At 42.6% G+C, this 25,629-nt stretch overlaps 2 protein-coding genes across 19 annotated transcripts in view; one reads left to right on the top strand and one right to left on the bottom strand.

Moving 5' to 3' along the window:
• The window catches only part of Llgl2 (LLGL scribble cell polarity complex component 2), a 123,844-nt gene that overhangs the window by 24,862 nt on the left and 73,353 nt on the right, over window positions 1-25,629 (bottom strand). For 13 of the 15 annotated variants that reach the window (XM_021241094.2, XM_021241095.2, XM_087208472.1 and 10 more), the window contains one exon: window positions 1-22,537. This exon is cut by the window's left edge and continues 24,862 nt beyond it. The gene's annotated coding sequence lies outside the window, so the exon portion shown is untranslated. Of the gene's footprint in view, window positions 23,640-25,629 lie in introns of all 15 variants that reach the window. The other 2 variants (XM_087208468.1, XM_087208467.1) reach the window with 2 other exon arrangements.
• Window positions 6,432-18,301, top strand: LOC101718063 (leucine-rich repeat-containing protein 37A2). 4 transcript variants are annotated; one of them, XM_021241181.2, is made up of 9 exons: window positions 6,432-6,467; window positions 7,013-7,087; window positions 9,885-10,003; window positions 12,065-13,569; window positions 13,890-13,988; window positions 16,469-16,518; window positions 17,717-17,768; window positions 17,845-17,973; window positions 18,157-18,249. In XM_021241181.2, exons 2-9 carry the CDS (start codon window positions 7,065-7,067, stop codon window positions 18,247-18,249), a joined length of 2,070 nt encoding a protein of 689 aa, XP_021096840.2. In that variant the 5' UTR covers window positions 6,432-6,467; window positions 7,013-7,064. The 4 variants fall into 4 exon arrangements, with proteins under 4 accessions (XP_021096840.2, XP_021096841.2, XP_012933550.2 ...); XM_021241182.2 differs by lacking the exons at window positions 6,432-6,467; window positions 7,013-7,087 and having other exon boundaries at window positions 9,853-10,003; window positions 18,160-18,301; XM_013078096.3 differs by lacking the exons at window positions 6,432-6,467; window positions 7,013-7,087 and having other exon boundaries at window positions 9,853-10,003; window positions 18,157-18,270.

The following is a 25,629-nucleotide window of genomic DNA, read 5'->3' on the forward strand; positions in this document are numbered from 1 at the left end:
GGGAGGACCATTTAAGCTCAGGAGTTTGGGGGCCAACATGGGCAACATAGTGAGGCCCTATCTCCCCCCTAAAAAAAGAGAAAAGATTGACACAATGGTCACAATCCACAAAGTGTGTGTTTGCAGCTGGGCACCTTTGTTTAGGGTCTAATCTTTCTAATAGACAAAAGTAGTGTAACATTTGCCATAATGAGATAGAAGCCTATTATATCTCTTTCCAAAAGGAAGTTGCCAAGTTAAGATACCAGTAATTTTATGACCAGTCAGATTCAGTCATGGGGCTGATTATAACTTGAAATATAATTTTTTCCAATGTTACAAAGGTTTGTACAAATATCTCAGCTGAGGTGAATTTACTATGACTGGAATGGAGCCTAGGCTCTAGGGCTCCTCACTTGCAAAGGCCCTTTCCAAAGCTCTGGTTATGGCCCTGTCAATCTCTGTATGCATAAATGTTGCATGTTTTTTCATTAGAAGGCACTTTGCAAATTTCATAAGGTTCAGGCCCCACAAAATCTGGATTCACCCCTGGGTTCCAGATAATTACTGTAACAGAGGTAGGGGGAGAGCAGAGAGACCACCAGTGGCAGGCCTTAGGCAAGTAAGGAGACTGGTTTATTCACTGTGACAGCATACAAGTGGTCTGAGTTTGGGAAAAGGGTAATCAGCAGTGACCAAGGTGAGAATCAAAGTTTTAAGGGGGAGGGGAAGAGTTTGCTTTCATGAGGAATTTGGAGGTGGAAAGAGTGAGGTTACACTTCTTGGGATGGATGGTGGTTGCAGGCATCATCAGGCTTCCTGGAAATGTAGCAGGTGGGACATGAGGATGGGACATGGTTTACTATCTTTGTTCTCTTCCCTAGTTTCCCACCATGTCTGCTAGTAATGGCTGACAGCTTATTAACTAAGATGTCTCATCCTAAAAGGGGAATGGAACAGGTGGGGAAAACTAAAAATGTGTGTGGGAAAAGGTGTTGGCCCAGTTGACACCAAATTGGCACATCTTAAAAGGTCTGGAGAAAGCTCCCCTGATGCCATCCCAAGCTCCTAGGGCAGAGAAGCTGAGCCAGTCCCAGCACCCAGAAGGAAACTCCCCCGCCGCAATCCCAAGCTCCTAGGGCAGAGAAGCTGAGCCGCACGGGTGCCAGAAGCAACCCCCCCACACACACACCGCCTGTGGAAATGAGAAGACACGTAAACAAGCCTCAAAAACAGACTTCTACAGCAACCCCAAAGGAAATGAGATGGAAGAATCTGATACTCAACTACCTGCACTCTCTAAACTGGCAACAAAAGAGGATCTGGGAAAAATAAAATCAGAAATAATTACTCAGGTAACAGCCGATTACAGGCGTGCACCACCACCATGCCCAGCTTATTCTTTGATTCTTTTTTTTTTCCAGTAGCAGGGATTGAACTCAGAACCTTGTGCTTATGAGGCAAGTGCAGTGCCACTGAGGTAAATCCCCAGCCTGTATCCTTTCATTCTTGTACTGGATACCTAGCTGCATCCCTGGCCCTTGTTTTATTTTTTATTTTGAGACAGGATCTCATTAGTTTTTTGGCAGAAATCCTCCCGCCTCCCACAGTGCTGGGATTACAGGCATGCACCACTATGCCTGGCTTCTCTGTAGTTTTCTACATGTAAGATCATGTTATCGGCAAATGTATATAGTTTTATTTGTCTTTCCAACATGGATGCCTTTTTGTTTTCCCTCACTGGCCTTGGCTAAAACCTCCATACAAAGTTTAATAGACATGGGAAGAGATCCTTGCTTTGTTCTTGATCTTAGGGGTATTCACTATAAGTAATGTTAGCCATGGCTTTTTATTTGTTTTTTGTTTGTTTTGCTTTTTGTAGATGCTTTCTACATGGTTGAGGTCATTTTTTTTCTATTCTTAGTTTGTAGATGTTTTTATAATGAAAAGGTGTTAATTTGTAAATGCTTCCACTGCATTAACTTAGATGACCATGTTAATTCTATTAAGATGGTGTCTTAGATTGGTTGATTTTTATGTTGAGCCAACCTTGCATTCCTGGACAAATCCCACTTGGTTGTGGTGTATAATGTTATCTGTATACTCTCTTTAATGTGGTTTGTTACTATTTGTTGAGGATTTGTACATCTATTGTCACAAGACATACTGGTTCATAATTTTCTTGATTTCTTCATCTGCTTTTGTTATGGGGCAATACTGACTCCTAGAATGAATTAGGAAATAGTCTATCCTCTTTTATATTTTGAAAGATTTTTTGAAGGATTGGTGTTAATTTTTCTGTAATTAGTTGGTAGATTTTACCAGTGAAGTCATCTGATCCTGAAATTCTCTTCATCCTATAAAAGAGAAAACCAAAGGTCCTAAGAAGTTTTTTGATCAATAACTCAACCTTTTTATTTAAATAGATCTGTTCAGATTTTGTTTCTGCTTAAGTCGCTTCTAGGAATGTATCTATTTCATTGGGGTTATCTAATTTATTAGTAGACAATTATTCAGAGTTTTCCCTTATAGTCTATTTCATATCTGTAGGTCAGTAATAATGTCCCCTCTTTTGTTCCTGAATTTTTTTCCTGAGACAAGGTCTCACTATGTAGTTTATGCTGGCCTTGAACTTACAGCTATCCTCCTGCCTCAGCCTCTTGAGTGCTGCAATTACAGGCATGCACCACCATTTGCTGATTTTAATAATATGAACCTTCTGTTTCATCTTGATCAATCTAGTTTGTCAGTTTTGTCTATCTTTTTCAAAAAACAATTTTTCCTTATATTGATTTTCTCTATTGTTTTCTATCTATTTCACTTTTTCTGTTTTACTCTTTATTATTTCCTTCTGTCTTCTTGACTTGGGTTTAAGTTGCTGAATTTTTTCCTAGTTTATTCAAGAGTTTATATAATTCATGAGAATTTTTAATATTTGCATTTGCATGTATACCTTTCCCTCTGCACACCGCTCTAGCTAGGTCCCTAATGGTTGGTGCTGTTGTGTCTTCATTTTCATTGGTGTCAAATCATGTCCTCATTTCCCTTGTGATTTCTTCTTGACCCATTGGTTGCTTATATGTGCTTAATTTCTATATATTTAAGATTTTACCAAACTTAGTTATCTTATTGTGATTTCATTCTACTTTGTTTGGAGAACATACTTTGTATGATATTAGTCCCTTTAAACTTACTGAAACTTGGGCCAGGGATGTAGCTCAGTGGCGCCATGCTTGCCTACCAGCGCAAGGTCCTGAGTTTGATCGCCAGTCCAGAAAAAAAAAAAAAAGAAATTTAAACTTACTGAGACTTGTCGCTAGGTGTGATGACACAGGCCTGTAATCCCAGCGTGGGAGGCTGAGGCATGAGGATTAAGAGTTCAAGGCCACCCTGCAGCACATAGCAAGTTTTAAACTAACCTGGACTACATAGATCCTGGCTCAAAAGAAACAAAAAAAATTTATTGAGACTTATCCTATAGTCTGTCTTGGGGAATGTTCTATGTGCCCTGGAGAAGAATGTGTTTTTTCTCTTCTTACATTGCTATTGTTGGGAAGTGTTGTATATATGAATGTTAGGTTTGGTTGGCTTATAATTACTCAAGTTTTCTGTTTACTTGCTGGTCTTCTGTCTGGTTGTCCTGTTACAGAAAATGGCATGTTGAAGTATCCAGCTACTATTGTTGCCTTGTTTATTTCTCCAATTAGATTTTGTTTCATATATTTTAGGATTCTATTGTTAGATGCATATGCATTTATATATATTTAGTACAATTGTTTTTATGTTCTTAATGGACTGAACATTTTGTGGGTTATTTTTTTTTTTTTTTTTTTTTTTGCTTTTTAGCCTGAGACAGGGTCTCACTGTAATTCAGGTTGGCCTTGAACTCACTATGTAGCCCAGGCTGGCCTTGAACTCATGGCAATTCACCTGCCTCAGCCTCCCGAGTGCTGGGAATACAGGATTTAGCACAAGGCAGCTCTGAGTCTGGTCAGTAAAAATAAGCCTTTCAAGTGCGATCTTCCAAGGAATGACCAATTTTCTAGGAACAAAGGGCTCCGGCTCCATTCTGCTTCCTCTCATCCTGGGGATGAGGCTCTTCTTCATGGCAGCCATGGGCCTGCAGTGAGGAATGGTCTAGGTCTGGACCCAGTTAAAACATCACTGATGTCACTGTTATTACAAAAATTCAGCTGTTTTTCCTTAAGTAAATCCTTCGTGGGTTGCTGCATGTCTTTGGTTAAATTGCTAAAGTTCTGAAAATGTTGATTTGGACCATTTTTGTTGTCACTTCTATGGAGGGATGAATTTTCAGATGTCCTTACTCCACCATTTTCACTGATGTCACCTACAACTTGATTTTAAATATCTAAAGCCTCTATGAATGTGAGCTAATTAAGTATTTAACCATAGGAAGAGATTAGGGGAAAGGAATTATAAGGCAAACTGGAATTCTCATAGAGGCTTTCTCAAAGCAGCAAATGTTGGGGCAGGGATGTATCTCAGTGGTGCCATGCCTGCCTGGCAAGCACAAGGTCCTGTGTTTAATTCCCAGTACCAAAAAAACCCCAAACCCAACAACAACAAATGTTTAAAAGAGTGTTTTTATATCTAGTCCTCTCAAAATTAAGGTTAAAGTAACAGCTTTTTAAAACCCCTTTTCACACAGATTAAACTTAAACTTTGGCAGCAGAACTGTGTTCAGATTCCAGCTTGGCATCTTACTAGCTTGGCAACTCAGAACAAGTTATATAACCTCTCTGTACCTAGTTTCCTCATTTATAAATTGGGATAATGATAATATCTACCACTTAAGGTTATTATGGGGGTTCAGTGTGAAATGCTGAGCATAGATGCCTGGCAGCCAATAGATACAAGCTGTAGTAGTTACTATTAAAATATTCTGTAGAAGTACACTAACAATTCAAGTAGAGTTAACCTAAGGATAGGTTTTTCTTTTCTTCCTGCTCCTTTTTTTTCTTTTGTTGTTCTTGTTTGCTTGCTGTAAACAATTGAATAGAAAAGATATTCCAGTATTTTGGAGTAAAAATTTGCATCAAAATGAATATATCTGGGCATAGTGGCATGTGCCTTTAATCTTAGCAGCCTGCCAGGCTGAGGCAGGAAGATCACAAGTTCAAGCCCAGCCTGGGCAACTTAGCAATTTAGGAGACTTTGTTTCAAAATTAAAAATAAAAACGGCTGGGGATGTAGCTCAGTGCAAAGCCCATGGGTTCAATCCATGTGCTGTAGTCTCAGCCATACAAGAGGCTGTGATAGGATGATCACTTGACCTTAGATGTTTGAGGCTAATCCAGGCAAGATTATGCCTAATGGGGGGGGGGAGATTTATTCATTTTGTTGATATGAAAGAATATTCATTTATTCAACAAGCATTTATTAAAAACAGAAAACTTCAGACACTAACCAGGCATAGACATGATACAAGAGTCCAGATGAAATGGGAAATGGTTTTAAGTACTTCCTCCTTGTTATAGTTTCTTTCCCCCAAAAGCCTCCTTCAGTCATAGGTGGGGCTTTGGGGAGGTGAGTGGATAATGGGGCATTACAGCTGAGGTAAGGGCTTATCTTCCTTCCTCACTCCTCTCTCCACCCTCACTGCTTCCTGATTGCCAGGCCATGAGCATCTCTCCTCCACCCAGGCCCTCTCACGGTGCCTTTGTGCCTTGGCGCTGGATAGTTATGGACTGAAATGTGAGCCAAAATAAACTCTTCCACCTTTAATTTACAAGTGTGTCAGGTATTGTTTCTCAGCCACCAGGAAAGTTAGTAAGACCCACCTGTTAGATTTTCTTTTTCTTTGGCTCAAAACCAAGGAACTGGTCCCATTTTTTCTTTACTTTTTTTTGAGACAGGGTTTTGCTATGTTGTTCAGGCTGGTCTTGAACTCACTGTGGATCCCAGACTTGCCTGAAATAAAGGCAATCCTCCTGCCTCAGCCTCCCCACTTCTGGGATTACAGACATGTACCACAAAACCTAGCTCATTATTTTCTTAAATAAATGAATTAGATCATGAATGTTTGAAATTTATAAAGATGAAAGTCAAGCACTTTGAATTATGAAAGGTACTAAATACAGAATTTCCCTCAGGGTGAAGGTTTCCTGTCAGTGTAGTCACTTGGAGGGCTTTTGTTCTTTCACCTATTTTTTTTTTTTCTACTTGCATTTTTTTTTACATTTTCTCTCTCTTGCACTTTTCCCTTTATCTTTTACAGACCTACGTAATCCCCCAAAGAAGAGTGCTTTATGAATTCTAAGTTTTATTCATAGGTAATCACAGAAAATGATTTTAACCTACAAATAAGTTCTATACCAACAAAAGAATATAAACTTTTTATGTAATCTCATACATATTAAAAATACAGATAATTTTAATTCCATTGCATTTTTCAGAATTCTCAATCATAATCCTCTGACAACTATTGAAGATTCATCTCTTTTTAAATTACCAGAATTAAAATATCTGTAAGTTTACAATTAATTCTGTATATCATAATATGACTTCTACTGTTTTTGCTTCCTTCCATCAATGGTTAAGTATTATACTTTGATTCTAAAAGTCATAATTTTAATTTGAATCAGGTTATTGGCCAGAAAAAGATTAAGATGTAAGGTGGGCAAGAGAGTTAGCAGGGGTAGAGAGCAGTATTGAGGAACACAGTAGATATGGAACATACAAATGGATGTAGGAACATCATTGTTGTTAAAAATGAGAGAAAGAGAGAAAGAGAGAGAGAGAGGTGAATGTAATATAAAAATGAGAAGATGACGATGAAAAAAAGATATAGCCTCTACTATGCAATGCCAACGTCATTAATTTGGTGATGAAAATATTAAATTTGAATTTCTTCATGAAGAGCTCTTGGGATTATATTTTATGATAAACTCATGTGTTGGCTCATTTTATTGGAGGGCAAAATTGGAATAATGACCTGTTCTTGAAATGCCTGTTTTAAGTACAGAATATTTGTGCTGGGGTTCCTCATTTCTGCCTGGGCTTTCTTCTTCAGAGACTTAGGACAAACACATGTGTCATTTACAGCACTTGAGAACATCCTCACAATGGCTCTGGAATTGGAAACACTGTAAGTTAGATTTTTCTTAGATTTATTTTGACTTAGGTTTGTTTAATTATTTTCTTGTCAGGTTTATTGATGTATGGTTTCCATGTAATAAAATTCATAAGCTTGAAGTGTACAGTTTGAGGAGTTTGTATAGTTACCTAACTGCCACCACATTTCTGCTGTAAAACATTTGGGTCACCTTCAAAAGGCAGCTCATCTCCTTTGCAGTCAGTTCACTCTTTCCACCACCAGCTCCTGGAATCTGCTGATCTTATCTCTGACCCTATAGTTTCACATTTTCCCAAAGGTCTTATAAATGAGATCGTGTAGTGCATAGCCTTTTGTGTTTGGCTTTTATTCACAAAGTGTAATCAGTAGTATAGCCCATCCGCAGTGAATAGGAGTTACAATTGCAGCTGGGCATGGTGGCACATGCCTGCAATGCTAGCACCCTGGGAGACTGAGGCAGGAGGATGGCAAGTTCGAACTCAGCCTGGGCAGCTTTCTGAAATAGTGTGACCCTGTCTCAAAATTACAAAAAAATAAATTTGAAAGGCAGGACAAGAAAGGGGGCTGGGGATGTAGCTCAGTGTGAATACCCTGGGTTTAATCCCCAGTACCACAATTAAAAACAAAGGAAAGAGTTACTGTGTCTTCTTTACTTGACCTTATATTTCAGTCTATAAGAACCTCCGCCTTTTTACCAGTAGGTATGTAGATGTATGCACTGTAGTTTAAATGTGCGTTTCTTTACTAGCTAACAATGTTGAGTATTTTTATATATGCAGATATCTTTTTTTTTTTTTTTAAGTACTAGGGGTTTCATACTGAGCTAAGGATCTCTCTCTCTCTCTCTCTCTCTCATTTTATTTTGAAACAAGATCTCACCAAGTAGTTAAGTTTCCCAGACTGGGCTTGAATTTGTGAACCTCCTACCTCAGTTTCCCAGAGTGCTGGAGTAGAAGAATAGAAAAATAGAAGTTTTAAAATTTTTAAATTTTGATAAAATGCAATTTAGCAAATTTTTCTTATGATTTGTGTTTTCTGATATCTTACCTAAGAAATCTCTATACCGGGGATCAAACTCAGGACCTTGTGCTTGCCATGCAGTCACAGCACCACTGAGCTAAATTCCCAGCCCAGGAATCTCTTTTTTTTTTTCTGGTAGCGGGGATAAAACTCAGGACCTTGCGCTTGCAAGGCAGGTGCCGCACCACTGAGCTGAATCCCCAGCCCCAGGAATCTCTTTCTTAATAACTCATTGTTTAATTCACAGTTGCAAGATTTTCTCATTTGATTTCTTCCAGGATTGTACTATATAACTGTATGGTTACATTCAGGTCCATGGTTTTTTTTGTTTTTTTCTTGATGCTGGGGATTGAACTCGGGATGTTGTGAGGCAGGCAGTAACACCACTGAACTAAATCCCTGACCCTGATTTATTTTAATTTTCAATTTTTGGTGGTACTGGAGATTAAACTCTGGCCCTTCACAGTGAGTTCCAACCCCAGCACTTTTTTTATTGTTTAGTTTTGAGACAGGGTCTCACTAAGTTGCTGGTTTGCCCAGGCTAGGCTCAAACTTATGATCCTTCTGCCTCTGCTTCTGAGTGTTGGGATTAGTTAGGGCTATAATCTATTCTGAGTTAATTTTCACACATAGTGTGAGGTATTTCATTTTTGTATTGTAGAGTTTTAAAATTTTTTCTGTAATGCCCTGCTGTGATGGTTTTGTTTTTTGTTTTGAGACAGGGTCTCGCTGTGTAGTTCAGGCTGGCTTTGAACTCACTATATAGCCCAGGCTGCCCTTGAACTCACAGCAATCCTCCTGCCTCAGCTTCCCAAGTGGTGAGATTACAGACATGAGCCACCATGGCCAGCTGCAGTGGTTTTTATACCATTGACTGCAACTTAAATTTTGCCACCCTCCTCCAATATGGCAAACTAAATAGAAGAAAGTTGCTGGTATGGTAAAGTAGCACTCTGCTCCACTTGTTTTCATCAGGTCACCTCCTCGAGTAACTTCCCCACACTGTAGAGCCCTTGGTTTCTGCTTCAGGCTCATCTTCCTCAACTTCCTGCAGCATCTGCTCCCTTCCCTCACATGTCAGTTGCATGCTGTCCCTTCCAGAGAGTTGTTATGAATTCATAGACTCTTCTTCACATTAGATGGTCACTCTTCCCTCCTGCTCCCTCCTTTCCTTTCTGTATTTTGTGATACTAGGGATCAAACCCTGCCTTGAGCATGCTAGGCAAGCTCTCTCCCGCTGAGCTCCCCAGCCCCATGCAGTCCTCATCCCTTTGAATGCTCCAGTTGTGTAGATTTGGCCAGTGTGGTCTGTGTGGTTATGAACCATACAATATGGGTGGGGGTTTTTTGTGCCCAGAATAATGTGTAACATTTACCACTCCTAACAGGAATTGGGGAAGGGTCTCCAGATATTGGAGGCTGATTCAGACTCTTCTTAGAAGTCGGCCTTCTTCCTGTGCACTCCCAGCCCAGAGAAAGACTTTGGAGTAGAAGGGAGATGCTTTTGAATGAAACTACACATTATTGTCACTCAGAGCAAATCTCTGTTGCCTTTATTTTAGGCATACCACATAAACTGCTGTGGTTACCCTTCTGTGGGGTGCCTCTCTCCTCCCTCCTATTTATTAACAGTATTCAAAAGCAGCAATTGCTTTTGGGTTCCTATCCAGCTGCTCAGACCTTGCCATGAACTCCTTTCTACACAACCCTGTGAGAACCTTGTCCTGCCTCTTTTACCATTCAAAGAACCTCTTTCCATGAACTCAGCTCTCCGTGTTTCTGTCTACAGGATCTTACCGAGCCATATGGTCTGCTGCCTCTGCCAGTTTAAAAAGGATATTGAGGTTGTCTGCAAGACAGTCAAGCTGCATTGTGACAGCATATGTTTGATCAATGCCATGCAGTGTTGTGAGTCTCAACTGCCTAGTGATAAATGTTTTTGTTATTTTATTTGCTTTTAATTTTTAACTGCTGATAAAATTTTAAACTAACGGTATTACTTTTATTCATTCATCAGAGTTAAACTCCCTAAATTTCTGAAGTGTTCCCCTGCTGAGAGTCAGGTTCTCAGTTAGTAGTGCATAAATCAATAACATAACTGTCCCATAGGCATAAGGACCCAGAGGAAGGGATGGAAGGGGAGGGAACACTGTTCATAGCCGTGCACCATGGACTGTGCTCTCGGCTTGGTGCTTGGCCTTCCAGTGATAACTTAATTCATAAAGTGCAATGCAGTTTGTAAGCTGGTTTTATATACATTAGGTCTCAAGTTTCTTCAACCTCAGGGCAGGTGTAGATCAGTTTTGTCTTGTTTCTGCAAATATATAAGACCGTAAGTAATGTTGTTTTATTTGGAACCTAGGGGTTTCTGACTGTGTAACCAGAAACTGCTGCCTGTCTCTTCTAAAGGAATACAGGTTCTTCCATGCCTAGACTGTCCAACCCTGAGCTTCTTCTGAATGTCAGCTGACTCAGGCGCATTTAAGTGTTTTTCTACACATCAGGTTTATTAGTTCTCAGTTCTTGCTTGCAAAATGTGACTGCTTTCACATCCAGACAGCTTGAATTCAGGTCTCTATCAGTGATCTGTGCTAATAATAAGTAATAGCACTCTGCTCCTTATGCAAAAGCAATGTTGCTTGGATTTCCTAACAAATTTTCACCAGTGACATCATTCATTCCTCCCTCAGAGATGAGGAAAACAAGAATTTCTGGCCTCCTTTTGGAGATGAGGACAACAAGATGAGAGGTGTCAAGTGCTAGCGCCTCATGCCTGGGTCTCTGTCCCCAATTCTGGGCTCTCCACAAGCCCATGCTCCTTTTTCCTCATGATCCTTACCTCCTCCTCTGGCCCTCATCACCACCACCACAGTCACACTGGGCACGAGACTTTCATACCATCAGAAGCTTTGGATGGTTAGAAATATTAGAAATGAAAGTAGGGCAGGCATCTGATAGAAACAGCTTCTTCCCTTGTACATCAGGACCTCAAGTAATGTTGATCCCAAAATTGCTGTTATTCTGTCGATTTATTGCACATCATTCCACATAGGCATACAATCAGGCAAAGTAAAAACCTCTTGACCTACACCTCAGATCCCTGCCCAAATCTAAAGAAAGAACCAGGGCGGAATAGCGTTTGGCTCTGTGTAGAGCCTTTTGTTATGGGGCTAGGACAGTGGTGGTGAACCTTTGGCACATGTGTTATCATGTTTTTCTTTTACGACAAAAGATTTTAATTCAGACTTGTTTGTTCTAAACTAAAACCTCAGTACACGAGTTTCATTGCAGTGTTGGCACTTTGCAAGTAAGTGGGTTTGGGATTGCAGTTTGGCACCCGGGCCCTAAAAGTTCGCCATGACTGGGCTCAGATATATGGGAGCAGGGACCAAGTGAAGGCACTGGCTGGTGAATAAATAGGTGGAGAGGACCTATCCAGATGAGGACCTGTTAGCAGAAGGAGTGGGGACTCTGCTTTCGCATGTCTGCCTCCCTGTCCTCGGAGGACTGTCCTTCATCGTGGTCATCTGTGACAGTAGCAAGAACGTGGCACACTGAAGAGGTGGAGCGAGGAAGCCTTGTCCTTCCTTTGTGGCTGCAGAGAATGCTGCATACACGATCCTGAGCGGGCATGGAAGGTCCACAGAGGGGCTTGCAGAGTGGGCCAATATTTGTCAGTATTTGGCCTTTGATTGAGTACCAATCAACTGACTGTCCTAAGTTAAGTTGCTGTTTTTCCCACTATGGCATGTACCGAGTAGGGAGTCACTTTAGCAAGAGAGGTCTTTTTCTTTTTTCTGTTGTGGTTTTCATAGGTTTAAGTTTGGGCTTCCTTTTGTCCCTTCCATTTGGCACTCAAATATTTACTGACCTCTAACTTATTGGACTGGCATGTATAGTGTGGGGTGACAAAAAGCTGGCTGTCTGTCAGTCTCCCCTGATTGAGAGCAGTCTTTTCTTTTCTGACAGTGGGACAAGCACCTACAGAGAACCCCGAAGGCACCTTCATGAAGGCGTTACAAGCCTGGAAGAAGAGCACCAGCACCAAGCTCACTATTGAGCCTGAAAAGACATCTTCAGAAAAAACTGGTATCGACTCATTGGGCTTTATGAAAGAGCAGCTAGACATTAACGATGAAAGTGATATTATTAGTGCACTAAGTTACATATTGCCATACTTCTCACAGGGAAATCTAGACGATGTAGAGTCAACATTATTACCATTCATTCAGCTGCTTTTTTCAAAAGTACAACACGGAAATAATACCCTAGGTTATTTGAAAAACAATACAGGAAACTCTTCTTTTCAACCTGTATCCAACAGCTCGACTTTCACAAATAAACTGAAGAAGCTGTATTTTATGCAAAATTTGTTAGATGCAGAAATTCATGAAAAAATTGATGAGGTGAAAAAGAAAGAGAAAACTGCCATGCTTATGCAGTCTAGCCTTTTTGGTCCCAAATTCAGACGCCAAATCTTTCCAAAGAAGTTGGAAAGTGCTCAAGCCCAGGAAAACAACCTGGCAGAGGTTCGGTATGGAAGGAAAAGGCTTCAAAGACTGAAGAAGGTCATTAGGAGAAACAGAAGAAATGACTTCATCCACAGCATTTTGGTTCTAGAAAATGCAAGCACTAGAGTTCAAAGCATGGAGGGCACTAAACCAATCTTACATTCTGGAAAAGTCCACCACTTTCACAAAATTCACTCTCTCATGGCCCACAGAACACCCAAGACCAAACTGAGTGAAAAGTTGAGAGAGGAAAACACGCACAATAAACTAATGCTTGTACAGAGGCCTCAGATTTCAGCAGTGAGGAGCTTTGACAGTTCCCATTCAGGACGGTTTTTATCTTCAGGAGACCTGAATTTTCAGGAGAGTCTTGTCTCAGAATTATATGCACCTTTAGAACTTTCAGGGGAACACACTCCTGTAGAAAACCATGCTATAGGAGATAATTATCAAGGAGATGATTTTGCACTAAACAGTGTGCCAGAAGAAACTATCTCTGAAAAGACAACTCAGAAGAATCCTTCTGCTGCAGACTCTGCTGTGACTAGATTCAGCCCAATGCCAGCTGTGGACAAGACCAGGCAGGCACAATGGGGGCACCCATACGCGGGCACTGACTCACCCCCCAAAGACTTCACCTCCCCATTGCTGTCATCCCCAGGTGATCAGTTTGAAACTTATCTAAACCAGCAACTCCAGCCATTCATCTCCAACAATGACATAAGAAGGCTGATTTCCGAACTCATCTGGCGTTTAAAAATGGACTGCTCTAAAGTCCATGTGCAACAACTGGCCTGTGCCAAGCTCATCTCCAAAACGGGCCTCCTGATGAAGCTTCTCAGGGAGCAGCAAGAAGTCAGTATGTCCAAGGCCCAGTGGGATGCAGACCACTGGAAAAGTGAGAACTCTATCAATGGGAGCACAGAAGACCAGAGAGAAGAAAAGGAGCAGGAGTCAAGGGAGGTGAGGACAACTACCCAACCTGAGGGTCTACCCTAGGGGCTCCTACTCTGTATTTTGTCTTGGCCACATAACTGGCCGGGACAGCGATGCCCACCCTGCTCCCTGAGAAAACAAAGCTGACCTGACACACAAGGTAAACAAATTAGAGAAGGGCATGCATAGTAATAAGATTTGTAACATGTCCCATCATGGTATGTTTTTAAGACCCTGTAAGCTACTTACCCAGAAGAATTGGATTTGAATAGTCAGCCTTCATCCTTCCTTCCTCTTTGTTACTTAACAAAAATTATTATTGTTATTTTTTTTTCTTTTTTTTTTAGCTCACAAAAGTTCCAGGATTTGACTATTATAAACTGATCTTGCCATTATCCGTGATGGGAGTAGTGATCATTTTGATGCTTATTTTCTGTGTCATTAAGGTAAGGATAAAAATTGATTCAGGTTTCCTGAATGCATCCTGTTTTTATAATAGATTCAGGACCCATGAATTAAAAATCCAAGCCACTTTGCCCTCTCCTATTTGACATCCTTCTTCAGTAACTGAGATTGAGGTATTTTTTGTTCTTTTATTGAAATATTTCCACGGATTTATTTTTTTTCCAGGGATTTATTTTTTTGAGACAGGGTCTTGCTATGTAGTTCAGGCTGGCCTTGAGTTCATTATGTAGCCAGGCTGGGCTCAAACTCACATCGATCCTCTTGCTTCAGCCTCCCAAGTGCTGGGATAACAGGTGTTCATCACCATGCCCAGTGTTTTCCAGGGAGTTTTAAAGGAACCCCACTCTGAAGAGATCTCTGAGGAATTGAAACCAAGATAACAGGCCATTTGACTATCCAGAGAAGTGAATTCTGATGGCCAGAATTGGCATGAAAGAAAATTTCCCCAACCCAAAACTACTATATCAACAATTTGACATCCTCGTTTATCTCATAGTCTATGCTCAAGGAGCTGTCATCACCCTGGGGAGAAAGGACAAGGCCACAAGACATAAGTCTGTCTTGTAGATTCCTTAGCTTTCTGCAGCCGCCACCTCCTCTAGTGCATGAGGCACTAATAGGTTCAGTTGAAGCACTGCTGCTGAGTCTTTTGCCAGGCTTCCCACAGCAGGTCCTATTTACACTAACCTGTTCCTGGAGCTTGCCTCAGTTTACCTTTTGCCTGATTATGTAATGGTTTGTTACTTTTACTTTTCATCTGCTAGACAGTTAAAGGGTAATTTCCTAAGTTGACAAACGTTGACTCCCCTTCTAGTTCAATCACCTGGTAATTTATTTTTTCCACAGTCAGGCAGCCTTCAGTCCCAGCCAAAGCAGTCCCTCTCCATGCTCTAGTCATACAATGCCCATTCCTGTTTTTGTCTGTGCCTCTAAAATCCCCACTTCACCTTGCCTGTGGAAGTGCCATGAATGTGCCAAAAGCCAACTGAAGCTTGTCTTTCTTCATGAAGCCTTCCCTGAATCCCCTGGCTCTCATGAGCCCAGTCCCCTCTTAAGAGATTTCTGTCCATTTCTTAAAGCCACAGTGAGGTACTGCCCCCTATTCCAAGAACTAAAAATGTAGCTGTGAGTTTTTTAAAGGACAGGTATCCAAGAAGGAAACACCAAGATCAACATGTAATAAAGCTGGGTGTGGTGCTGCAACCTGCAATCCCAGCATTTGGGAGGCTGAAGCAGGAGGATCACCATGAGGTCAAAGCCAGCCTGGACCACACACTGAGTTCAAGGTCAGCCTGGACTACATTGGGAGACCCTGTCTCAAACAAGGAAGACAAACACTAAAACCAAAAAAAAATACCCAACAGAGCAGAGTGGAGATGTGTAAGGACCAGCTGGATTCCTGGTGTATCAGATTCTAGTGGAACTCGACAGAAAAATATGTCTGTTCAAAGAAGGGCTGGTCAGTAGTAGAAGCACAAAAAGGTGAAGAAGGAGCGAGCATGGGCCATACCTATTCTAGCATTGGGTAAGAATGGATACGAAACCTGGGCCAGCAGATGTGGAGTCATTTCTGCTGGTGAGGCTACCCCTGTGTGTTTGGGGGGGGGCATGGACCTGCCCTCCTCAGCCCTTTCTATTACATGCTGGATTCAGCTGATTTCTTAGTTCTAATTCTGCTCTCATCAAGGCCTCCTATTGTGCTTGGCTGTGCCTCCCAGGCCTCTCCCTACAGTGACACAATTCCCTGATGGTGCAGACAAGTGCTGTCCCTGGGACAGAAGTCTTTCTCATCAGGTCATTATCTGCCAATCTGCTTTGGGGTCAGTCCTGTGATAATGATAGGTAAGACTGCTTCAAAAGGAAGGAGTGTGTACTCTCTTGGTGAGCGCAAAGACTATTTTCTGAGTACCAAAAGCAGGACCAACATAGGGTCAGATGCTTATAGTTTGGTTGCAACCAGAATCGTGGAACAAATTCTGGGGCCAGAATGGTGAAAGAAATTAAGTTTGTGAACCAAAGCACCAATCTGAATGGCTGGGAGTGGTGACATATGCCCCAAATCCTAGCACTCTGGGAGGCTGAGGCAGGAGGATTGCAAATTCAAGCACAGCCTGGGCAATTTAGTGACTTAGCGAGACCTTTTCTCAAAAAATATCCATATCAATACCTATATCTCCATCTCCATGTATTCATATCTATATCTATATCTATATCTATATCTATCTGTCTCAGTGCAAGGGCCATGGTTTCACCCAGTACTAGATTTTAAAAATTTCCAGCTGCATGCAAGACTCCAAGCAAGGTGCCTTGGAAAAGTCAATGACCTATGATTAACAGGGTAGAATTCCTGTCTCCAGAAAGGTTATCATCACACTGAGTAACTAAGACTTAAGATAAATTAAAGGACTAAAAATTAAGAGATGTCGGTGGATGCTCATGACTGTGTCTTCTTCCAAAACAGATTTATTCCCACAGAAGAGCTTCAGAGGAAACTGAAGAAGGATACCCAAGGTAAATACGAGTCTGCCAATCATTCAGTAAATACATCAGAACTAGAACACGAGATGAACTTAGAACTCATCTATTTCAATCCCTGATGTCACAGTGTGGAGCCCACCTGTGGGAGAAGACCCCTTCCTTTCTCTGGGGTTTCACTTGGCTCCAGCAAAGCTGAGATGGGCCTGAGGAGCGGGGAGGCACCTGATGTCACCAGACATCCAGTGCCGAGGGTGGAGGCGATAGGTTTGGCACGCCTACTGCTGTGGAGAGCGCAGGCACAGCCAGAGGCCTTCGTGGAGGCCCAGGAGCTAGGCTGGGGCTGGAGGGTGGAGTAGGCATCCTTCCTCAGAGGGGGCGGAAGTGCACCTTTGCACACTTCCTGTTCCCTTGTCATCCTCTGTTCCATTTACTCAGACCTCAAATTCATTCACACTCTCCCTCACCCTCCCTCTCTCATACTGGAGATTGAACCCAGTGCCTTTGCACTAAGCTACATCCCCAGCTTTTTTCTTGTTTTTTTTTTGAGACAGGATCTTGCCCAGGCTGCTCTTGAACTTGCCACGCTCCTGCCTCAGCCTCCCAGAATGCTGGGATTACAAGTGTGTACACCACACATGGTGTACTCAAAAAGGACATCTTGTGTTTTAGGGTTAATCATGTCCTTTAAACTGATTTCACAACTCATCAGTGACAGCCCTTGCTATGAAAATCTCTGAACTGTACCACTTTACTAACTGGACTTGGGTATTTGCTTGATGTGCCAACTTTTGGATAAGACAGCTAGGAAAATAGAAGCACCTTCTAGTTCTTCCCCATTGAGGGCTGCCTGTGGGACTAAGTGTGCAGGAGACTGATGTGAAAGGCTCTGGAGAGAGTGAAACGCTTCCACTCAGTATGGTCATGCAGTTTGTTCACTGCACGAGGTACCTGACCTATGGTATAATTGGGGATGATAATCCCGCTTGTGTTCCAGCTGTGCCAGGTGCAGGGGTCTCTCCAGAGACTTCCTGAGGCCCCTGGTAACAGATGGAGCCTCTGAAAGCCCAGCATTGTAGAGTTGTTTTCAGGACCCCAGTTCTGGGGTGACCTTGCTCACTGTGATTATGGACCAAGGTACAGGTTTTATCCTAATGAGACCTAAGGCGTGCAATTTGAGACATGAAAAATAACAGCAATCACTAATTGTCTTGCATGTGTGTTTTCCCACAAGGGGCTTCTCCCAACATTGGCATGGGAGATACAACATGGAACATGAAAACAAGGTAAATTTGAGGACTGGGTGCTGGCGTGGAAGAGGCAGGGGAAAGCAGAAGTCCTAAGTCCCCATCTGCTCTCCAGGATGGCGTCCCTGGGTTTGGTTTGCCACTTTGGCTGAGGGATCTGTACAGACCTATCAGTGCCTCACAGGTGAAAAGGATTGCATCTCTGCTCCATGGCAAGGACTCTTTTGATGATGAAGGATGCAGGGTAAGTGGCCAGGGATGACTTAAAATTCCTGTCTAAGGGGCCGGGGATTTAGCTCAGTGGTTTCGCTGCCTGCTGCGCAAGCCCAAGAACCTGAGTTCGATCCCCGGTACCTAAAAAAAAAAAAATTCCTGTCTAAAGTGAAGGGGTAGGGAAAACTTCATTGCCTTGGCATTGTTCTCCCAGCAGCTCTGCAAAGTCATCACAGAAGTGGCGCTAACAGAGTCGGCCATTGAGGATGAGGACAGTGAGGCACTGGAAGAGGTCGTCATTCCCTGAAGCTGTCTTGCTCTAGCAGTGGTTGTAAAATACTTTTTTACTAATATTAAAATACATAAAATTCATAACCACTTTTAACTGTATGGTGAGAAATTAAAATGCAAATAATTAAATATATGTGTGCATATAGCAAGAACAAGGGCAAAAAGTATAGGGACTGAAGCTCAGATCCTTGTGACTGAGATTCGCAGTCAAATGGCCACGGTTCTGGGTCCACTTTCCTCTGCTCTTTCAAGAACCAGTTGTGCAGTGGTGTAGGGTGGCACATCCCTGTAGCCCTAGCACTCTGGGAGGATCACAAGTTTGACCCCAGCCTGGGTAACTTAGTAACTCAGTGAGACCCTGTCTCATAAGAAAAAATAAAATAAGGCTGAGGATGTGGCTTAATGTGAAGGTCTGTGGTTCAATCCTCACTACCACAAAAAAGAATGAGCCAATCATTCCCTGCATACTTGGCCTCCTGCCCACAGGGTATCGTCTACCTGCCTACCTTCTGGACCCCTCTCCCAGGGGGTTGGGATCACCAGAATAGTTGGATCACTGAGCCTACTGCACTCAGGGGTCAAGTCCTGTCTTTCTCCCCAAGCCCTGAAACTCAAGTGTGAATGGGTATCCCGTCTTGGTAGCAGTTGTCCATCCTTACATGCTGGTAGAAAATTCACATTGTTTTTTTCTTCTTAAAATCCCAACACTTGGCCAACTAGCACAGAGGTGTGGAGGAATAGGGTAGGTAAAGAATACAGTAGTGCCAAAAATAAAATAAAAGCACACATCTCTCAGGGATCCACATGGCTCAAGGACAATTTGAAGACAGATTCACCATCAAAACTACAGGTGACACACCTGTAAACTTAGCACTCAAGAGGCTGAGGCAAGGGGATCACTGCAAGTTTGAGGCCAACCTGGGCTACATAAGTTCAAGGCCAGCCTAAACTACCTACTAAGACTCTGTCTCAAAAAACAAACACAAACCAAAAAACCACTACTGTTACTTAGCCACTCTCATCAGTCAAAGGCAAGGCCAGTCGTGGGTGTTCTACCTCAATGGCTGCCTTCCCCAGAGACCTTGATTTGTAAAGGAGAATCAAAGAGAACTGTGACTGATACTAAAGAAGGCCACCAGGACAGGACCCAGGGTGGCAAGTGTATATTAGGGCAATGATTCATGGTACCCCTGGTCCCCAGGCCTAGGCTAATAAAAGTGGAAGGGTGGGGAATCTAGGATTGTTGTGAGGTATTTTGGTTATAAAAAATGACAGCCCGTGACCCTCCAGGCTGAGTAAGAGATTGCTTTCATGAATTACAAGAGAATACAATACCTTGGATCAAGAATGTGTCTGTTTGTAAACAATTTGGTTTGCAAACAAAAGTGTTTGGCAAAATCTTGCTTCCTTTCACAAACTCCACATTAGGTGACAAACACGACCATGGCCATCTTCCCCATACAAATACAAATGCAGCCATCTTCCCCCAAAATCATAAAACAAATTAAGTTCATAAAGTGGTACCACTGTATTTTGCTTTAAGGAGGCTTGGGTGGATGACTGAGACAAGGTTTTGCTACATAATCTAGGCCGACCTTGACCTTGTGATCCTCCTGCCTCAGCCTCCTAAATGCTGGAATTATAGGCATGCACCACCAAACCTGGCTTCAAGGGAGTATTTTGTAGCAGTTTTTAATATAAGGTAGGATTGCCAGGGATGTAGCTCAGTGGCGCCATGCCTGCCTGGCAAGCACAAGGCCCTGAGTTAGATTCTTGGTACCAAAATAAAAAATAAAAGTAAAGTAGTCTGAAACAATTTATCTTCAAGATATACCAGCACTGATAAAACGACCAAAGCCAAGATAAAGCCAGTATGAGACTGGGCCCCTAGCCACATAGGACTATTGAAATACAAAGGAATACATATTAAGTAAAATTTAAAAGGCAGCCAAGTCACACTAGCCATATTTCAAGGGCTTAGTAGCTCCATACTGGACAACAGGCTTAAGTTTCAGCCTCACAGTTCTGGTGGACCACGCTGGTACAGGATACCTCTTCAGGGACATAGAGGACACAAGGGATGGAGGTCCTTCAGGGAGGGCAACTGGGAGGCTCAGTGCCATGTCCCCTATTACATCTCTCAAATACATATCATGTGTTTCCCGTCTGTGTTTAAATAAATAAATAAATAAATAAATAAATAAATAAAATATCTGAAGCTTGGTGCCATGGTGCATGCCCCTAATACAGGCTACTTAGGAGGCTACAGCAGGTTGATCAAAAGTTCAAGGCCAGGGCCGGGGATTTAGCTCAGTGGTTTCTTCGCCTGCTGTGCAAGCACAAGGGCCTGAGTTCGATCTCTGGTACTAAAAAAAAAAAAAAAAAAAGTTCAAGGCCAGCCTGGGCAATTTAGCAAGACCCCATCTAACGTACCAAAGAAAAAGCACTAGGAACATAGCTCAGTGGTAGTGACCCTGGCTTCAATCCACAGGATCAAAACAAACAAATTGGGAATCAGGCATCCCTTGTGTAAGGGTTCACTGTTTCAGGAGAATGGCTTCCAGGAAATAACTTTATAATTTGCCTAAAACAAAATAAGCTAATATTATGATTTCACAGTCGTTTTTTCCTCACATTTAAGACTTTTTAGCTCCTGCCTACCTCTCTCTGCTCTTAGGAGCAAACCACCTAGAAAGCTCTAGGAAATCTGGGACTAAAGTGAGAAGCAGCTGAGCAGAGAAGTGGTGACAGTGGAAAGAGAAACCTGGGAGCACTACATGATTGAGTGACTGAAGAATTGGGGGGTAAGGTGGACAGAGAAGCACAACATCAAACCTGAATTCATGCTTTCTGAACTAGATGAAGATCAGAATGACAGGTGGAAAGACCGGGACATAAGGAGAGCCAGTTTGGTGGAGAAGAGTTCAGTTTGAAATCCATACTAAGAATGTGTCTTCAACCTGCATCCTACAGTTTGATTTATAAAACTAAACTGAAGAAGCTACATCCTTTGGAAAATGTTTTGGAGGCTGAAAATCAGGAAAACAACAAGGTGAAAAAGAAAAACTGCCATGCTTATGCATTCCAGCCTTTCACATCCCTCATTTAAATGACAAATCTTTCCAAAGAAATTGGAAAATGACCAACCGCAGGAAAAGAGCCTGGCAGATGTTCATCTTGGAAGAAAAAGGCTTCAGACACTGAAGAAGGTCCCAAGGGGCCAAAGGGGCTCAAAAAAGTCTCTTCAAGGAAGTGAGAAAACAGGGGGTCAAGGCAAAGCAGAGTCCCCAGCCACTCTTGGAGGATGTCACCAAAGAAAGAAGCCCGAAGAGACCCATCCCAGGGGACTGGAGCACCATCCGAGGTACTGAGGCCAGAAGTTGGTAGGAAACTGCTTCCACATAAAGAAGGGAGCAAGCAGTCTCTTCTTCCCTTAAACATCACTCAGTGGGCAAGTCTCTCTCCTCCATCCCTGCCAAAGCCCTGCCTAAGGTGAGAAACAGGGCAAATTACTTTGTCTACAGTGTGTTGATGTTAGAAGATGCATATGCCAGAGCGAAAACTATGAAGTGTACTAAACCAATCTTACCCGCCCCCCCAAATCACTGCTTTCATAAAACGCATTCTCTTATGGCCCACGGAACACCCAAGGCCAAACTGAGTGAAAAGTTGAGAAAGGAAAATACATGCAGCGGACCAATGCTTGCGAGGAGGCCTCTGTTTTGGCAGCGAGGAGTCTCATCAGTTCCCCTTCACAACAGTTCTCATCTTCAAGAGACTTGCGTTTTCAGCAGAATCGTGTCTCAGAATTACATGCTCATTCAGAACCTTCCTTAGAAAGCACCCTATAGAAAACCATACCACAGCAAATACTTTTGAAGGATGAGGCTTTGCAGTGAACACTAATGTGCAAGAAGAAACTGAAACCACAAGAATCCTTCTGCTGCAGACTCTGCTGTGACTGCATTCAGCCCAATGACAGCTATGAATGAGACCAGGCAGGCACAATGGGGTCACCCCAACGTGGGCACTGACTCACTCCCCAAAGACTTCACCTCCCCATTGCTGTCATCCCCAGGTGATCAGTTTGAAACTTACCTAAACCAGTAACTCCAGCCATTATGTCCAATGACATAAGAAGGCTGATTTCCGAAGTCATCTGGTGTTTAAAAATGGACTGCTCTGAATGAGGCCCATGTGCAACTGCCCTGTGCCAAGCCCATCTCCAAAACGGGCCTCCTGATGAAGCTTCTCAGGGAGCAGCAAGAAGTCAATGTGTCCAAGGCCCGGTGGGATGCAGACCACTGGAAAAGTGAGAACTCTATCAATGGGAGCACAGAAGACCAGAGAGAAGAAAAGGAGCAGGAGTCAAGGGAGGTGAGGACAACTACCCAACCTGAGGGTCTGCCCTAGGGGCTCCTACTCTGTATTTTGTCTTGGCCACATAACTTTGGCCAGGACAGCAATGCCCACCCTGCTCCTTCAGAGAAAAAAAGCTGAACTGACACACAAGGTAAACAAAAGAACATGCATGATAAGATGTGTAACCCATTCCATTTGTTATGTTTTAAGACCCTGCAAACTATCTACCTGGAAGAATGGGATTTTGAGTAGTCAGCTTTCATTCTTCTTTTCTCTCTCTCTTTTTTTTGTACCAGGGATCAAACTCAGGACCTTGTGCTTGCAAGGCAGGTGGTGTTTTCTCTTTTAAGAAAAGATTCTTTTTTTTTTAAGTTCGCAAAAGAAGTTACAGGGCATAGCTACAACAACAAGCTCATCTTGGCAATATCTGTGACAGCAGTAATGATGATTTTGATCATTTTCTGTCTCACTGAGGTAAGGAAAACAATTAATTCAAGTTTCCTGAATGCATCCTGTCTTTGTAATAGATTCAGAAGCCACAAACTGAAAATCCAAGCCACTTTGCCCTCTCCTACTTGACATCCTTCTTCAGTAACTGAGACTTAGATCTTCTTTGTTCTTTTATTGAAATGTGACTTCCAGGGATTGTAAAAAAAATTCTATTGGTAAATTTTAGGTAACAATATAATGACATTCATCACTAGAAATTTGTACCTTTACATAATCTATCTTGGTTCTTATTTTTTCCCCTCCAGGGCATTTTTTTTTTTTTTTTTTGGTACCAGGGATCAAACTCAGGACCTTGTGATTGCAAGGCAGGCACCAGCGCCACTGAGCTAAATCCCTACCCCATCCCCAGCGATTTTTAAAGGAAGCCCAGTCCCAAGAGGAATTTGAAATGACAGGCCACATGAGTGTCTTGAGAAGTTAATTCTGATAGCTAGATGTGACATGAAAGAAAATTCTCCAACCCAAAATTATGGCAATAAGTTGATGTCTTCATCAGTCTTGTATAATCTCCACCCTCACGGAGCCGTCATCACCCTATGGAGAAAAGAACAAGGCCACAAGCAGAAGTGCTTTCTTGTAAACTCCTTAGCTTTCCACAGCCAGGTCCTCTTCTAGAGCCTGAGCATTGTCTATATAGGCTCAGCTAAAGCACTGCTGCTGAATTCTGCATCAGGCTTCTCCACAGCAGGTTATATTTATACTATTTCTTCCTAGAGATCAACTCTTTACCTTTTGCCTGGTTACATAATAGTTGATTACTTTTACCTTTCTCAAAAGTCAGATGTGAAAATATTAAATATTAAAGAATTACTTGATTGGGATCAAATTTAGACCAATTTTAAGAATACAGCCCATGGATGAGTCAGGAAGGATAGAGGACATAAGACCTTTCTCTGTAGGTCCTGCCCAGTGCTTTTGGATTCTACTCAAAAGCTTCATTTCAGGAAACCCATGAAGCAAGCTCTAATCTAGGGTTTTCCTTGTGAAAGACAGCCTCTGGGTTCCCAAAGTCAAACCTGGTCTCACTCTGCACCAAGCCGGTGGTAATGCCCACCGCCACAGTGTCTGTTGGGTTGGAATCAACCTGAGCAGGCAGGCAGAGAGCAGGGAACTGAGTCTGTGCACTGAATGGCCACCAGGGGAAAGAAAATTCACCATCCTGAAGAGCTTAAAACATGCTCGCTCATGAGTCTTCCAGAAAAGGACACTCAAAAGAGGCTAGCAGCAGCAGAGGATCAGGAGAGAGCTGTGGGGCAGCTAAGGGGGAGTTTTCGCAGTATGCACAGATTTGCCCTGGATGAGATTCTGCTGCCAACTGCAGTGTCACCTGCACTGTGTGTTCCAAGGGAGGGGAGTCCTGAAGGTAGAAAAGTAGCTCGTTACCATTATGGATCATACCAAGCTGCCCTCCTTTTTTCTGCTGCCTTCAGGTCCCACCAGAGTGTTGCCCCAGTGAGGGTCTTGTAGTTGCAAACGGGAAGCAAGGCTTTCCACAAGGGACAAAGCAACATCTTAGCTCATACCCTCATGGCCCTCCACAGTTGGGGTCATAGCACAGAAGCATTCAGGCCCCACTCCAGCATTCAATATGGGGGTTGAACCATCTCCCATTGAGAGTTCCCTGCACCAAAATGCCATGTGAGGTGTTACATGGAGGGCTGATGATACAGATTGCAAAAAAAATTCACTTTTCTGCTCATTCCCAGGTGTTAGGCCCACCTCAGAGTTGTTTAGAGTTTCTAGAGTGGGACTGCCAGACCAAGAACTAGTGGGTGAGGGCCAGGGATTTAGCTCAGTGGTTTCACCGCCGCCTGCTGCGCAAGCTCAAGGACCCGAGTTCAATCCCCAGTACCAAAACAAAACAAAACAAAAAAAGAACTAGTGAGTGAAGGCAGAATTTTCAAACAGATGAACACTGGGTATCTTTCTTTACTTCCTCCAGTTATCCATGCAGTCACACCCATTTCTGCATGTTCTTCCCTGTATGCTGTTGGATTCTAATAATGACCAAAGTCAGAATGAAATAAAGCAGTAACTTTGCCTACCTCACTCACAATTGCATTTACAGTATCCAGAACCATGCTTTGAATACAGTGTTGCTCAAAGAAAGCTTGTTGAATGACTTGATAAGTAAAACAAAAATAAGACATGCGGAAGGTATGTACATTTCACAAACTGTGGGAGGTTGAGATATAAAACTGTGAAGCAATGGGGCTATGGGGAATTCCTGCCATTAAACCAAGCTGTCAATAAGGCTGAAATCCATTCAGATAGTTTTACTTTTTTTTTTTGGTACCAGGGATCAAACTCAGGACCTTGCACTTGCGAGGCAGGCAGGCGGCAGCACCACTGAGCTAAATCCCTGGCCCCAGATAGTTACACTTTAGTGTGAGGAACACATGAAGGGAGCTGCATTAAGGGAACTACATTTAGTTTTCAAAGAGCAAATTAGCAAAGGCAGTGGGTCCTCTTGAGGCCCTTGAAAACTGCTGTCACGCCTCGAGGTATGTCTCAGTGTTAGAGC

This window comes from Heterocephalus glaber, unplaced genomic scaffold, assembly GCF_053883595.1.
Source record: "Heterocephalus glaber isolate CG9 unplaced genomic scaffold, H.glaber_assembly_v1.0 deba00000937, whole genome shotgun sequence".
Taxonomy (NCBI): Eukaryota; Metazoa; Chordata; class Mammalia; order Rodentia; family Bathyergidae; genus Heterocephalus; species Heterocephalus glaber.

Excerpts from the sequence above, each read along its gene's own strand:
- LOC101718063 (XM_013078096.3), top strand. The coding sequence starts at position 9,853 with ATGAACTCAGCTCTCCGTGTTTCTGTCTACAGGATCTTACCGAGCCAT. Across the intron at positions 13,989-16,468 it reads TTATTTTCTGTGTCATTAAG|ATTTATTCCCACAGAAGAGC; the intron begins GTAAGGATAAAA and ends CTTCCAAAACAG. Across the intron at positions 17,974-18,156 it reads TTGATGATGAAGGATGCAGG|CAGCTCTGCAAAGTCATCAC; the intron begins GTAAGTGGCCAG and ends TTGTTCTCCCAG.